This window comes from Abramis brama (genome assembly GCF_963993115.1).
Source record: "Abramis brama genome assembly, chromosome: 16".
NCBI classification, from domain to species: domain Eukaryota; kingdom Metazoa; phylum Chordata; class Actinopteri; order Cypriniformes; family Leuciscidae; genus Abramis; species Abramis brama.
The window spans coordinates 31,922,070-31,937,620 of NC_139978.1; the positions used below are offsets into that span (position 1 = coordinate 31,922,070).

Sequence of the window (15,551 nt, forward strand, 5' to 3'; positions counted from 1 at the left end):
CTAGTAGCTGTGCCAAGAGAAATCTGAATCATTCCCTTCCGAAACTTGCAGAGACAGAGAGTGTGAGTAGGAGCTGTCCATGAGCTAGGAGCAGGAGAAACTTTTGCTAAGTATTCTGATTAATTATTTTGTCATTTTGCCTCCACGTCCCCCCGAGCTTCTCCTCCTGTCTCTACGGTAATTTCTCTACTGTGCGACAGAGAGTCGCGTGTTTATGACGCAATCATTAGCCTATTTTTACAAAAACTGCTTCTACTGGGCCATAACGTAAGATACAAGGTAATGGAGCCTTTTATACATTTTCGTGTTTCATTAGAAATAAATAATGGACAAATGGAGAATAAACGCCTCAGATGTAAAGTTATTCGCTGTCAAAGTGACGCCAAAATGAATGGGAGTCAATGGATGCTAACAGCAGGTGGGGGTCTGCTAATCAATGGCGGGCCCCGGGGAAGCTTCAGTTTTTTCTGAAAGATTACCCCCTTGGTCTGTGGTGAACACAAGACACTTTTCACGTTTTATTCTACGACATAAAATACATCAATATTACCCCACTCTGGATTTTTTGAAGCTGTTACGCGTCTTGAAAAAGGCGGTTGCTAACAAGTGGCTAAATCGGACTACAGTACAGAGGCTGTCGAGGAGGTTAAACGTCATCACGCCGAACAGGTAAACTCAGTGCTTTAAAGCATCGTTATGCTTATAATTGTGCTCTTATAAACTACTCCAACTCAAACGGTCTGGGTCTCAAACAGTCTCAAAATGTTTTTCGATAAAAACTGAAAATGTTGTCGGAAGCTTAGTGATGGTGACGTTGAATTAGTGGGACCGTGGTGTAGTTCGTTTATAGCCTACCTTTAGCTTTTTACTTCTGGCGACTGCATTTAGGCTTCAGAATTCATAAAAGTTGTGTTCATCTGTGATAATAATTATATTGATGGACAAAACGTGCAAGTATCATCAACTTTTGTTGATCACAAATCTTGTTCTTAGCGATAATCCAAAAGCCTATGGGAAAATCTTATTGGGTTTTCTTGAGGAAACCAGTGTCATGCTTACTGCCGTTGGCCTACAAATTGACGTCATACATTTTTATCTCATTCGAGAAGCAGTGGCTGCCTTTTCGAAAACCGAAAACTCGCTCTCTCGAGTAGGTACTTATTTTGAATAAGAAATCATTTCACGACCACTAAAAAGTATGTTATATAGTATGTGTAGTATGAATGTAATCTGGATGTACTGTTGTCATTATCATGTGACCTACCAGCATCAGTTGTATTACTTAACCTCCATTCACATCCTCTCCTGTGGCCTCAAAATGTCGATCATAAGCACACTTCAGCATTTAACCGGAAGTAGTAGGTCATCCGGGTACTTTTTGCCTAACGTACAGTAGCCTCTGATTGTCACATACTGTTTTTAACTACTAGTAGGAAAGTATGTGATTTCGGATGCAGCCATGCAGTTTCTTTAACTCGTATGTCACAAAAGGAAAGAGAAAACTGTCGCAACTTACGTTTCACGCCGACAATCCTCCTTACCATGGTACGTCTTTGTACTTTTATTGATTGAATGCAAAAAGCACCATGGCATTCTTGAAACGATCTTAGTATACCATGTAAAAACTACACTTAAAAAAAACAAAACAAAACAAAAACATATTAATTCTATGATAAATGCATTTGATCTGACAGCCAAAGCATCGAGTCCTGTGTTTGAATCAGAGAGATAGTAGATGAAGTTGTTTTTTACCTTCATTCTGTCTGTGGGCAGATGTTTTGCCTTCAGAGCTTTTGTTTGGACTTTCATTGCCTGCTTCTGCCATCATCATCATCGAACAACTTAATTATACCCACAAACTCACACGATCCGCTCGATCATTAATGATACAGAGCTAAATGATATAATTTCCACGCCGCTGCTCAATTAAACCAAATACTTTAGCTGCTAGCCTTAAAAGACTTTGGTGAAACAGCACAGATGAGGTTGTTATGACTGACGTCCCACAAAATCACTTCCCGTAACTGTCCGTGGGAATTTATTTATTTTTTTTTACACTTTTTCCCATGAGCATTTATTTTCCCTTTTCCATTATCCCAATCTGAGACTTTCATAGCCATCCACAATGGCTTAATTTCTATTTAGCTGAACTAATCCTACTAATACATTAGTACATGTAAACTGGAGGGGGGAAAGTACAGTCAAGTGGGTGCAGTAAAGAAGACAGATTTGTATTGCACCACAGGGACCGGTAGGGGGCAGCAGCACCTAATAGATTCCGCATAGACATCATAATTAAATGTACTATACTGTAGCCTACTACTATAGATAATTTAAATATACATTTTCCTAAATAAAGATCCATTGAGAGTCAAAAGATAAGTTTAACTCATTAAACACTAGTGACCTGAATGGTTTGACTGGAGATACCTGTTCAAATATCTCCTCAATTTGAAGTATGAACAGAAAACAATGATCACTATTTAGATCTAACCACTAAATTGGCAGCAGTTCCTCTTTCAATTTCTTTTAATTAATTTGCTTGAGCAAAACAATATAAAAGACAAGACAGATGTTTCTTTAAATATAGATATTTCACCTCTATATTTTTTATTTATACAATCTCATAAATTAAACATCATGTGACAGCAGCCACAGTACACAAATATTTCAATACACAAGTATTTACAGCAAAGTTGTTGTGCCAACCCAAGCAAAAATGGCAAGGATTTTGTTTTTCATAAAATTGACTGTATCAAAAAATACCCCAGTGTTTACACAAATGCATTACACATTATGTTAGGAGAGGTCCAATTCACATACATTCAATTTCAAAGTCTCAAATCAAAGAATTTGATTTGAACACAGCAATGCTGTTTTGGACCCAAACTTTGGTCACATCAAATGTATCTGTTTACCTCACATAAAACACTAAGGCAGATCTCTTTGGTGTGTTATAATGAAATCAAACAATTAGGAAAAACTCACTTGGCCCTTTTTAGTAAACATCACTAGTGGGTTAGTGGTTGAAGCCCTCATGACATTAGTCAAACCTTTGGGAACTTTCAACAAAATGACACATATCTGAGCACGTTCCTGACGACATTCTTTAAGTTACAGACCAGGTATTTCACAAACAATCCCGACAGAAACCAAAAGCCACCTGGCTGATGGCTCTGCGGAATCCACCTAGTGAATTGGTTAATTTAGAGTAAACAGGATCCACAGGAATGTTCCTCTTCTCTTCTGTCGCACCTTCTTTGAGAGTGTGTGTTACGGCAGGCCTCCCATCAAAAGACTGGAAAGCAGATCCAGTCTTTTTGAAACCCCTTAGAACAGGGAGAGAATATCACTGTACAGCAAAAACCTGTAAAACCAGGTATCATCGCAGTCTAATAAGCGACTGCAAGTCCACCCACTGTCATTTAAGTCAGTTTGAACTTAAAACAACACGAACAGACAAACAAAACGAACACAGTTTGCTGCTTCTGAAACTTCATGAACCACAGAGCGCACAAATAAATTAGTACGTGGCTGAAAAAAATAAATAATCAGCAATAAATAAGAGAAGTAACGTTTCCCGCTGTTGCATTGAGCTGTGATGGCTGTAGTCGTGGGAAAAATTCACTCATAAAGTAAAACTGCATCAATCCAGAGCTTCGAGAAGCACAGAACCCAAGTCCATATGAAACAAAAACCAGCGTTGAAGGCAGCCAAACAAAAAATAAATAAGGAAGTGTCCAGAAGCCAGCAAGTAGAGTTCAGTAAGTCCAGTGTAAAACAAAACTGTGTGTGAGAAAAGTCCTTCAGGATTCAAAGGCTTGGCTTAATATTGCTTTCCGCTTGCAAATCTCCCATGTCCTCAGAGGTCTCCATCATCCAAGGGTGCAGCAAAATCTGCTCCAAACTCGGCCGGTCCTCCGGCCTGTACGAGAGGCACCAGCGAATCAGAGACTGGCATTCTGAAATGAAACAGAATAAAGGTTGAATAAACCTGACATAGTTTATCGGCACACTTTCCCATTGTATGGACAAAAATGCAATGGAGGTCAATGAATGGGAACTGAATTTTCATTTTTGGGCGTACTACCCCTTTAAGAAAGTAGACAGGGTTGATGACTCCCATTTCATTTCGTTTGAGGGCTCACCTTTGGAGATGCGTTTAGTGAAACTCGGAGTGGCTTGTACAATGTCGCTGTCCCGCTCAAAGGGAATGTCTCCACACACCATGTCAAACAGAAGTACGCCCAGTGACCACACAGTGAGCGGAAGAGCGCTGTAACGCTGGTGGATGATCCACTCTGGAGGGCTGTAGACTCTGGTACCTAAACAGACAGAGGGGTCATTCGTACCTGATCCACATTCATGTTATATTCATAAATACGCATTAACCACCCCAAAGCTGCCTTACCTTCAAAGTCAGTGTAAATGGAGTCCTTCAGTAGAGCGCCAGAACCAAAGTCGATGATTTTGATGTCACCGGTGCGGGTGTCAATAAGGATGTTCTCGTCTTTGATGTCCCGATGGACAATTCCTTTGGAGTGGCAGAACTGGAGGGCTTCAATGACCTGTTTGAGGAACCTGAAAAAGACAATTCTCATCAGTATTGGAGTTTACTGTTAGAACTCATTGTCAAAATATAAGACTGTCTCCTTTTTCGCACCTCTGTGCAATGGGCTCCTCCAGGGCCCCACGTTCAGTGATGAAGTCAAACAGGTCCTGGCAGTGTTGGGGTTTTTCAAACACAATGAGATACCCCTGACCCGGCATCTCAAACCAGTCGAGCATCCGGATGACGCCGCGGTGACCGGGTACCGACCCCGACCCTCCACCCAGACACAGGAGGAGAGCGACCTCCATGGGGACCGCGTTTGCTTCCCCAGGCTGTGGGAGTCAAAAAGACAATGATCATTATTGAGTTTAAATTCTGAAAATGATTTTAATACACAGTTATATTTTCCCTGATAAAATTCCCTACTGCAGGTGTAAACTCCCTAAATGTTATTTATAAGGGGAAGTACAAGTTCATGTCACATTTGTGGGCCTATAAATGTACTTGTTGTTTTGAAACCAAATTTATCTTGTTGATTAGGTCTATGAAACTGGTTCTGACACATTAGGGAAAGCCCACTTAGTTTCCCGTTTTAGGTTGTTCCGAATCGTCACGCCTACGTCACTTTCTGTATTAAGACGATTCTGTTCCGGTAAAATTTTTAATAATAATAATAAACAGCAGAGGGCGCTGTTAATCATATTTCTTTTACTTCGTTGGTACGTAGGCTATTCAAGCAGGTATTTTTGAAAATAAAAAATAAAAATAAATACTTGTAAGGGAAATAATTGGAAAAAAAAATTGCACTTATATGAAAGATTACTCACCAGTTTTGCCCACTGTTGAATTCTGTCACGGGATATTTGTTTAATAGCGACCTAAAAATCATAACATAAGTCATTTAGAATACTACATTTATGAGGGGGGAAATAATTTACATTTTTATATATTTTATTTTTTTCTATCATTTTTACCTGTTGCCCGTCAGAAATGCGCTGTCCGGAGAACACAGAACCGAACCCGCCGCTTCCCAGAAGGGTTCCCATCTTATACTGCTTCTCAAAGTGCTCTTTAACTGAAAATAAACACAATAATGTTCAAGAAACAACATAACCAGGAATAATGAATGGCGTTTATTCTAAATTATGCATCTGGATTAAGATCACATTGAAATTGAAAAAGCGTTTTTTATTTAATTAATTGTTTAGTACTTTAAAACAATGTGTTAGAACAAATTCAAACATTGCCATTCAAGTAAAATCTGTATATTTTTGTTGTTCGGTATTATAATGAACTCACCATTTTTCTCTTTCACTTCTTCCAGCTGATCCAAACGCAGGTCAACAATACGTGTATCCAACATTTTCAGTTTTTATAAGAATAAAAATAAAAAACCCAAATGATATCTTCAGCTATCACCGTCAGCCGCTTCAGAAGTGCATATCCATGTTAGTCTGTTATGATTGGTCACTGTCTGTTTTCAATTCAGTTCAAATTTCAGTGAGCGTATATGTGAGCTCTCCTTCAAACGCTCGCACGGACTGTGAATAATCTCAGTTTGTTGATGTTTTAAGTTTACATGTGTAAACACGCCTACTCTCACGCGGCCAACACGCTCGAGTGTTTTGAACTGACAGCCAATCACAGCGCTGAAACTTTTAAATAAAGCAATATTAATGAGCGGTGGTTAAAAATTCTAAGAATCGCCACCTCCCGTTTGCCTAACGTACCGGAGAAAGCGCGCGCGCGCGCGCGATGACAGGAATACATTTGAGTTTTTTTTAACGCGTACATTTTTAAATCATCCATGCACTAATGCAACTGTTTCTAGTAGCATTTTTAATGAAATTCATATAACAAACATGACGACTATTCTAAATTGATATATATTTATATTTTCTTTAAAAAGAAATTTCATTTTAAAAACTTTATTAGTTAGTAGAGATTAATGACAATTGAGTTTCTCACAAATAGGTACAAATAAACCTGGAATAGATACTAGTAATTAATAAATGCTACTAGTACTAAACGAATAGTTACCAGAAAAAAAACTGGTATACAATTCGTATGCATTCATTTTGGAAGTGAATAGATCTGCACACAAAATGAGAAAATATTTTTTTTTTTCTTGTTTATTTGTATAGCGCTTTTCACAATACATATTGTATCAAAGCAGCTTCACAGTATTAAATAAAAATAATACAAGGTTTGTTTCTAGTGGAATTTATTGATTGATAAAATAAAATTAAATATCCCCAAAAATATCCTAATTCTGTTTTTTAACAGTAACATTAGAATTGAATCCCCATTTGGACAGTAACTTGTATCAAAGTAATAAGCACTTGTAATTAATGAATAGCAATAGCATTGAAAAACATAGTCACTATTGAATTACTTAGTAGTAATCAAAAAATCGTCAAAATGTAAATACTACATAATGTAGTTGAAATTACAATCATTTACGAAAAACATTGTGCACATCAGCACATATAAACAGAGATGATCTTTGGTTTGAAGGCTATTATGACTCATTCTCCAGCTTGCTCTGTGCATGTGGGGCAGTCCCACATTAGCTATTTACAAAATCTGATGTGGTTTCACCTCCATGATGATGACATGCAAAAAAAATACAGAACTTTTAATAGATAAATGATAGTGTTTGCCAATACTTTATGCAGACCTGACTTACCAGACTTTAATGTCCTTGCAATCCTTTTGAGACACTTGACTGGTAGATTTCAGCAATGCATTAAAGTTGCATGCATCAAAGACCCTTCCACATACACTACCAGTCAAATATTCACACACCTCATTCTTTAATAAAACTATTTTCCACATTTGAGAATGATAGTTGTCATCAAAAACGACAATGAATCTAAGACAAAAAAATCGAAACATTTTAGTGATGTACTGATGCAGCCTATCAGAACTGACACATGAACTCGGTGAACTCAACACAGGAAAATTGTGCAATTTTGTGCTCTGTCATTCTCTCAACCAACATCATAAGGTGCACAGAATGGAAATAGTTCACACTTATGATGGACACTTGTCGGCTTCTTCATGTTCCAACTGGTGTGTGTTAGATCAAAAAGTTCAACCTTAAATGCTGAAATTAGTTTTGCAAGGTGCTTCAGGCAATTAAGTTAATGAGAAACAAATTCAGTCAAGTGTGTCCAAAAACGATCAAATGTTGTTAGTGATATGTCACAAAAACGACGCCAACAAAGAAGTACATTTCTTCAGAAAGTTTTTTTATTCCAAGAAAAAAAAAAAAAGGAGCATTTTCATCCCAAACAAGAAAATAAAACAAGATTATATTAATCAATTATTAAGAGGATAAAGTATGACTTTTTTTTCAATAACTTTTTATTTCCCCATGTATTCAATAATGATATCAGTCATGTTTATTTTCACATGCACCTAAAGAAGTCCGATGATGATGATGATGATGATGGCGTAAGAAAGAAAAGGAGTGGTTAGGCGAGTATCACAACAATGAGCCATTACTGCTGGATGGCTGAGGCCGGTGATGGACTGATGGATGGATGAATGGATGGGTGAAGGAAAGGAAGGACAGTGTGAACTGCATGATGATGGAGAGAATGTGATTGGTTTGATCCCCATGTGTCTGCCTCCTGCTTCGGTTGCAGATTGTGCCTTCACCCTCCTTTATCAACTGCTATCTGGAGAAGGTTCTCTATGCATGGCGTTTTTCTTCATGCTATCGAGGTATTCCTGTTGTGACACGGCCAAGACGGACGCCAATATCTCATCGTCTTCCCAGTCTGTTAGTCCTATTGCAAAACAAGAGCAACAAAACAAATCACGGTTTGGTCACATAGATAAAAACATATTATATACATATACAAGTCCAAACATTTAACACATATGACTGAATTTCGTATTAAAAGCCAATGCTTGAAATTAGTTTTGAACATAAATACACATGGAGTCTACATGTGCATTTCTTTACAAATATAAAATTATTAAATTTTTTGATAGATAAATTTGACGTTATAGTGAAAGAAAAGCAGGCAACAAGTGTCCAACATACATTGGAACTTCCTAAAAAAATGCCTTTTATTGTTTTAATGCTTATACTATTATTCTCAAATGTGCAAAATAGAATGAGTAGGTGTGGCCAGACTTTTTAGACTGATCCATTACAAGAGTTCAATTTGTGAAAAACATTCACTCCCTATTTGCACCTTCTTAAGTTCTTAGCCGAAACAATGCCGCTGTCAACAGTAGCTGGGGTGTGCCGATACTCCACTACAATCAAGTGTATTTAACGGCACATAATAAAACTGTACACGCTGCTTTCTGCATGAGTCCTGGGTGCATTTCGAGGCTGAATCACATGGATCATATCACAGATTCAAGCTGTGTGAGACGCATGAGGAAGGCGAGCGAGCGCGGTGATTAACATGGCATTCCTGAGCCCAGGATTCTTTCATACTGAATCAGGCGGGACAGCTAGACGAATTGGCAAGCATGATTCCACTTCCTCACCAAAAGCAGTAGGGGACATCTCTTGCATAATGGCCCGATAGCCCAGTGCTGGATACAGAGACACCAGAGAAGACGAGCTGGGTCTGTCTGGTCCAACGCAAGCCTGGTTACTGGGACCTGAACGGCGAGACGGAACGCAGGAAATCTTTATTTTGAAAGACTAAAGTATAGAGATTTAGTTTCTATCTATGTGGCTTCCCCTGCAAAGTGGTTTTGAGTGAATTTCACAAAAAGACATGTAACATTTTAACCTACAAAAACAAATATTTTGCATTAAAAAAAAAAAAAAAAACGTTTTTTGGGGTTTTTTTTTTTTTGCATGGTGAACTTATTTTCATTAAAATTAAGCAAATTTAGGCGCACATTTGAATCACTGTAATGCATCTGGATGCTTTAGTTACCATTATTCTTAATGATAATTCTCATTATATTTGCATTATTGTTATACAGTACCACAATAATTGCAATAATGTTTTTTGATAACTGTTTTTTTACATAAATATTGCATTTTTTTTGTTTATATGCAACAATTTGGGGGCAGTAAGTTAAAAAAAAAACTTTTATTAAACAAGGATGCAATAAATAGATCAAAAGTGACAAGAGAGATATTTATAATCTTACTAAAGATTTCTATTTCAAATAAATGCTATTCTTTTGAACGTCCTATGCATCAAAGATTCTTGAGCATCAAATCATCATATTAGAATGATTTCTGAAGGATCATGTGACACTGAAGACTGGAGTAATGATGCTGAAAATTCAGCTTTTCATCACAGGAATAAATTACATTTTAAAATATTTTAAAATAGAAAACAGTTATTTTAAAATGTAAAAATATTTCACATTATATTACTGCATTTTTGATCAAATAAATGCAGTCTTGGTGAGCATTAAGAGACTTCTTTCTAAAAAAAATAAATTAACCCCAAACTTTTGGAATGCTAGTGTACATTACGGTAATGAGAATTAAAATTTTACAAACAGGCTTTCTTTGAGCAAAATATAATTTCTTATTGAATTCCTCTAGATTTTGGTGTGAAATACGACCCAGACATGTTCTAGAAAGGTTTCCAGAGATTCACCCTTATAATCAGTTTAATCATCCGTGAACCTCGTGTACCATTTACCCCATAAATTGGCTTGCTGAAGGAAATGCATCATACTGTTAGTTTTAATGACACCGTCCTTATTGCAAAACACTGATAACAGACCTGGTGCACAGGGTGACGGGGGTTTGGATAGTGCGAGGGCCGCTCCGGCCGGGGAGGGGGGCTTAGCGGGTGTGTCCGAATGCGAAGGATCAGGAATCTCCGGAGAGGGGGCGGAGCTGCGTTGCCGTGGAGACCGGGCATTCCATTCTTCCAAACCACTGGAGGCCGCAGCCGTGGCGGAGCTGCACGTAGCGCTGGCCTTACGAGGCTGAGGGAGTTACAAAAGTAAACACGTTTATTCACAAATCAAAAGTCAACAGGCTAATTGGTATGTGATTGTGAAGACTTTATAGCTTGTCATTCAAAACAGTAAACGTTCTTACTAAGTACATTTATGGAAAGTAGGATTATGTAAGGTTTGTGTAAAATATTTTATCTTTGTTTGCTTAGATGATATGACAATATTCAATTCAGAAGCACATCTTCAACAATTTCTCTCTGATTGACCGCTGTCAGTCAGTTCAAAAGATGATTTATAAGAAAGCCTATTGTTTCTGTGAAGAAGGGTCTTGTTCACAGCTGGTTTAAGTGTGAAAACGCAAACCACATAGATTGCACGTCTTTGCGAAACCGATAGTCCAAGGCTTTGTGTACCTTCACCAATGTAGCAGTCATCACAGCTTACGTGTGCGTAATTCCAGTGCGATCAGCGTTAAAAACAGCGATTAGTTTATGACGCCAAAGGTTTTTGTAATTATCACACGTCAAATACCTGATTCCTACCGACAGTCATTCTATTAGGAATGTAACTTCTGGTTCTGATTGAATGAGACATGATGTTAGGTAGTTAGTAGGATTAGTATTAAAACGGGCAGGTCCCACACCTGTCGCGCCTGTTTCTCCTGGTCTCGAAGCCACTGTAAGTACGATTCTCTGGCCACTTGCTCTTCTATAGCCTCATTGGTGGCTTCCCAATCGGTGGCCCTCTTCTTGTCCTCCAGCATCTGTTGCTCAATCCAAGATTCCTCTGAGGTTTTAATTGCATTCTTCATGAGTGACTGGTCTGCAAACTGCATAGAAACAAGAGAGAGACACAGAGAAGCGGTTAAAGGCCACAGTGTTGCCCCTCGGGTGACAGGTGAAAATGTCTCCTGAACAGGAGCTGATTTGTGGGAGGAGGAAAAACAAGCTAAAATGCAAATTAGGCAATACATCTTTTTTTTTTAAAGACAGACACTGATGATGATCCTCATCTCATAAAAAGGGTTTTTGATTTTTCATTCTGACTGGATTAGCTGCATTTGACAGCAACCAGAAACAGTATACTTTTACAAAAATCTCGATTCTGATTGGTCAGTCACAGTCTGTCTATTATATCACTCCACAGTCCATCTTTTCATAAAAAGTCAAAAACGGTTTAGAAATTGGATGGATGGATAGATATGAGAGCATCCATACACAGCACACGTTCACTCTAGAAAGAACGCAAGAAACATGGTGAGCAAATAAATGTAACAGACCACTCCATCTTGACAGGCTCTTTAAAAATAACTATTTCAACATTAAAAACCAAATGGCGAGTGCTGAATTTCTGTCAAGCCAGTTCGACAAAAATGGTGTGCAAGCATTATTGCGATTTGACAGACAGATGGGCTAAATACCACAGCGTTGCCCCCAGGTGACACAGGTCAGAATGCTTCTGTTGGAGCACGCTGAAGAGGAGTCGATTTGTGGGAAGAGGAAAAACATTGTTAAGCTAAATGCAAATCGAGCAATACGTCTTTTTTAAGACACTTTCTAAGCGTGGATCTCATAAAGAACTTCATTATAAAACTCCCCAGAATACTTGATTCTGATTGGTCAGTCACGGCACTGAGTAGTCAAATATTTTTGTCTCTTATATCACTCTGCGGTCTATCTCTTTTTATACAAATGCAAGTCAAAAGAGTTAAAAATTGGAAGGACAGACAGACAGACAGACAGATATACAGACAGACAGACAGACAGACAGACAGACAGACAGACAGACAGACAGACAGACAGACAGACAGACAGACAGATAGACAGACAGATAGATAGATAGATAGATAGATAGATAGATAGATAGACAGACAGACAGATAGACAGACAGATAGACAGACAGATAGATATATAGAGCATGAATAAATGTAACTGACTGCTCCATCTTAAGACAGGCTCTTTAAAAATAACTATTTAACACACAGTGCATTAAAGCGATGCAGAGGGTATTAATAATCACACTTACATTCTAACAAAATTTCTAAAGAAGATGTTCATGAATCCAGCACTTGGACTCGTAACAATGTCAAAAAACAGGGCTGTGCATACCAGACCCCTAAACCTACCCATCACTTTCTGCATTTTTACATTACCAAAAAAACTCATTCTGTATGATTTATAAGCTTGTTTACCCATGGGGACCTCAATTTAGGTCCCCACAGTGACACAAGTCCCCATGAGTCTGTGTGCCCACCGGGATAGAAAAACATGTACACACACACACACACACACACACACACACACACGAAAGCTCTAATTTTGATAGGAAGGTATGATCTGTCTTTGTTCTGCTCGGCTTAAATTATCACAAGGCATGTGGCACGTAAACAAAACAGTGTGCTGTTAATGGGTCTCCCCCGAAAACCACCAACGTGTGGAATGTTTCCCTCTCCACCCAGAGCAATCAGGGAAAACAGGACACTGCAGGTCACACTTTGTTGTCTTTTTTTTTCTTTGATGACGACCGTCTCCAAATTCAGACTGTGGATCAGCTGACGGAACTGCATGAGTGAACAGGAGGAACACTCTGACGAGACGATGGACTTCCCAATTCACAAACCCACAAAGACTTTGTTACACACTCCTGAGTAGAACATACAGGCCACCGCTGCAGGCTGTTTAATTAAAAAATATATTACGTGAAATTTTTTATTATAATTGTGTGAAAAATGGCCGTTCTTGCACAGGCAGATGGAGGTGTACGTGAAGGAATACACATAGACAATAGTGACACCACAGTGTCAAACTCAGAGGGGTCAACCACATATCTCACACTGAAAATACACAATCACCAGCTATTCTCACTTAAATGAGACTTAAAAAAATGTCCTCGCTAACGGATTACTTTATGTTACAAAAAGTATTGTGAATCTCTTATGTAATATAGTTCAAATGAGTTGGACATTAAAAAAAAAAAGTAGTCTGGTCCAAATAAAATAACATTAGAGTTCCACAGTCAATATTTATGGTATAGCTAAACCTTTGGTCACTCGTGCCAATGCCAAATGTCAATTTCAATGGTGCCAGAAGAGGAAATCATGGGTTGTGGACAATGTGAAACATGTATTGTTCTCTGATGAGTCCACTTTCACTGTCTTTTCACAGTTGCGGTGTGGAGAAACCCCAAAGAGGCGTAACATCTGGACTGTTGCTGCCCAGAGTGAAGCACAGGGGTGGATCTGTGATGGTTTGGGCTGCAATATCATGGCATTCCCGACTGTGCTTGATGGGCGTCACTGCCAAAGACTACCGAACCATTCTGGAGGACCATGTGCACCCAATGGTTCAAACATTGTACCTTGAAGCTGGTGCCGTGCATCAGCATGATAATGCACCAATACACACAGCAGGACTGGTGACAGAATGGTATTATGAACATGAAAGTGAAGCTGAACATCTCCCGTGGCCTGCACAGTCACCAGATCTGAATATTATTGAGCCACTTTGGGGTGTTCAGTCAGAAAATGTTTTCCTCCACCAGCATCACATAGTGACCTGGCCACTGTTCTGGAAGAGAAATGGCTCAAAATCCCTCTGGCCACTGTGAAGAACTTCACAGTAAGAAGTAACTTCACCCTACACCAGACTAATAAATCATAGTGGTTTAAAACCAAGTGTTTTAGGTGTCTCAGTTTCATTGTCCAACCCCAATATATAAGCTTGACCCACTCAACATTATTTCTCATTGAATATCCTGCTTCACTCATTATCATAACATATTATGGAAGTAAATAGGTTGCGAATGGCATTTCATGTTGACTTTAGTGGCAGCTGCAGGTACCCACCCCTGGTTTGAAGGCAGGAAGTCCAAGCCCAACTCCAATCGTGGCTTTATTGGGATTCACAACTGAGTTGTAGTGAATGTTCCGATGGTAACTAACTCTGATTGGCTCGTCATTATTTTGATGGATGCCATGGAACGTGTTGATTGGTTCTAAAAGAGGCCATCAAAATAACATTTAGAAACATCGAGAACAAGACATACAGGTCAACTGCATCACTATACGAGCAAAATGCATCACTACAGTGTCTGTTAAACATATTGCATGTACATGTAATTCCTTACAATACATCCACAAAATAATTTTCATATTAACAAAATCGCTATTCACTAGTGTACTTGCATAGTGGACACTGTAAAAAAAAAAAGTTGCTGCCTTAAATTAAGTACAATCAACTTGGATGTTTAAGTCATTTCAGCTTAAATTCCATTGAACTGTTTTTAAAAAATTTGTTGAATCTATAACTTTTTTTCAAAACTTGGGATGAGTTAAAGCAATGTTAAAACATGTTGTCATAACTTATTGATCATATAATTTTTTACAATGTAGTTAAATGTGCATAATCACATTTTATGGACACCATAATGCAAATTGGACCCTGTGCTGACCTGTGCCGTATTGATAAACTTCCACTGGCCGATTGTACATCTCCGCCATAGCCTGCATCTCAATATGGTTCCCGTGACAGTTGTTCTTCCTCTTTCTGTTGATGTATGTAGTGAAGTCCTCTGTCACATAGTTTGAAAAGTAATCCGCATTTTTCATCTGCAAGTAAAATCATACAGAAATTATAACATAATCAGGTTTTGTACACTCTGATGATCCCAAAGAAAGAACATCACATACCAAGTAATCCATGCAATGTTTGCGGACGACTTCGTGCATATCCTGGTCTCCGTAAACCTGATCAGCTGTATAAAGAGGATGATACCACGGTTATGTGCAAATTAACAATAAGTCTCTGCATGCAATAATTTTACAGCAGTTAAGAGCATTTCATATTTTATTGCATTTTCTTACATTTTCTTACATTTATTGTAGTGTCTCTGCAAAATAAAAAGTTATAACTGAATTATGTTATGTAGCAATACACAGTACACAGTTCATTTTTCTCTTTAATTTTAGATCATAAAAATAACAATTGCACAACAAAAACAAGACAGGAGGACAGGGTAAGCTGCAAAACAAAATACTGTTCATGTTAGTTATTATGGTAGTTTGAATTTTCTAAATCGTTTTTCTTTTAACACC

General features: G+C 38.2%; 2 protein-coding genes across 4 annotated transcripts in view; both read right to left on the minus strand.

The window, feature by feature from the left end:
* Positions 1-2,575: 2,575 nt before the first annotated feature.
* On the minus strand, positions 2,576-6,098 carry pim2 (Pim-2 proto-oncogene, serine/threonine kinase). Its single transcript, XM_084086920.1, has 7 exons — positions 5,852-6,098; positions 5,527-5,627; positions 5,380-5,430; positions 4,664-4,884; positions 4,412-4,581; positions 4,149-4,325; positions 2,576-3,962 (listed from the first exon to the last, which is right to left on the minus strand). Exons 1-7 carry the CDS (start codon positions 5,913-5,915, stop codon positions 3,814-3,816), a joined length of 933 nt encoding a protein of 310 aa, XP_083943046.1. The 5' UTR covers positions 5,916-6,098; the 3' UTR covers positions 2,576-3,813.
* A 1,687-nt stretch (positions 6,099-7,785) lies between these two features.
* The window catches only part of otud5a (OTU deubiquitinase 5a), a 30,085-nt gene continuing 22,319 nt past the window's right edge, over positions 7,786-15,551 (minus strand). For 2 of the 3 annotated variants that reach the window (XM_084138607.1, XM_084138606.1), the window contains exons 3-9: positions 15,147-15,211; positions 14,909-15,065; positions 14,304-14,452; positions 11,103-11,288; positions 10,279-10,486; positions 9,068-9,184; positions 7,786-8,349 (exon numbers count right to left, since the gene is read on the minus strand). In XM_084138607.1, the coding sequence (XP_083994733.1) occupies positions 8,228-8,349; positions 9,068-9,184; positions 10,279-10,486; positions 11,103-11,288; positions 14,304-14,452; positions 14,909-15,065; positions 15,147-15,211 (1,004 nt within the window). In that variant the 3' untranslated portion in view covers positions 7,786-8,227. The remainder of the gene's footprint in view (positions 8,350-9,067; positions 9,185-10,278; positions 10,487-11,102; positions 11,289-14,303; positions 14,453-14,908; positions 15,066-15,146; positions 15,212-15,551) is intronic. The other variant, XM_084138608.1, reaches the window with a different exon arrangement.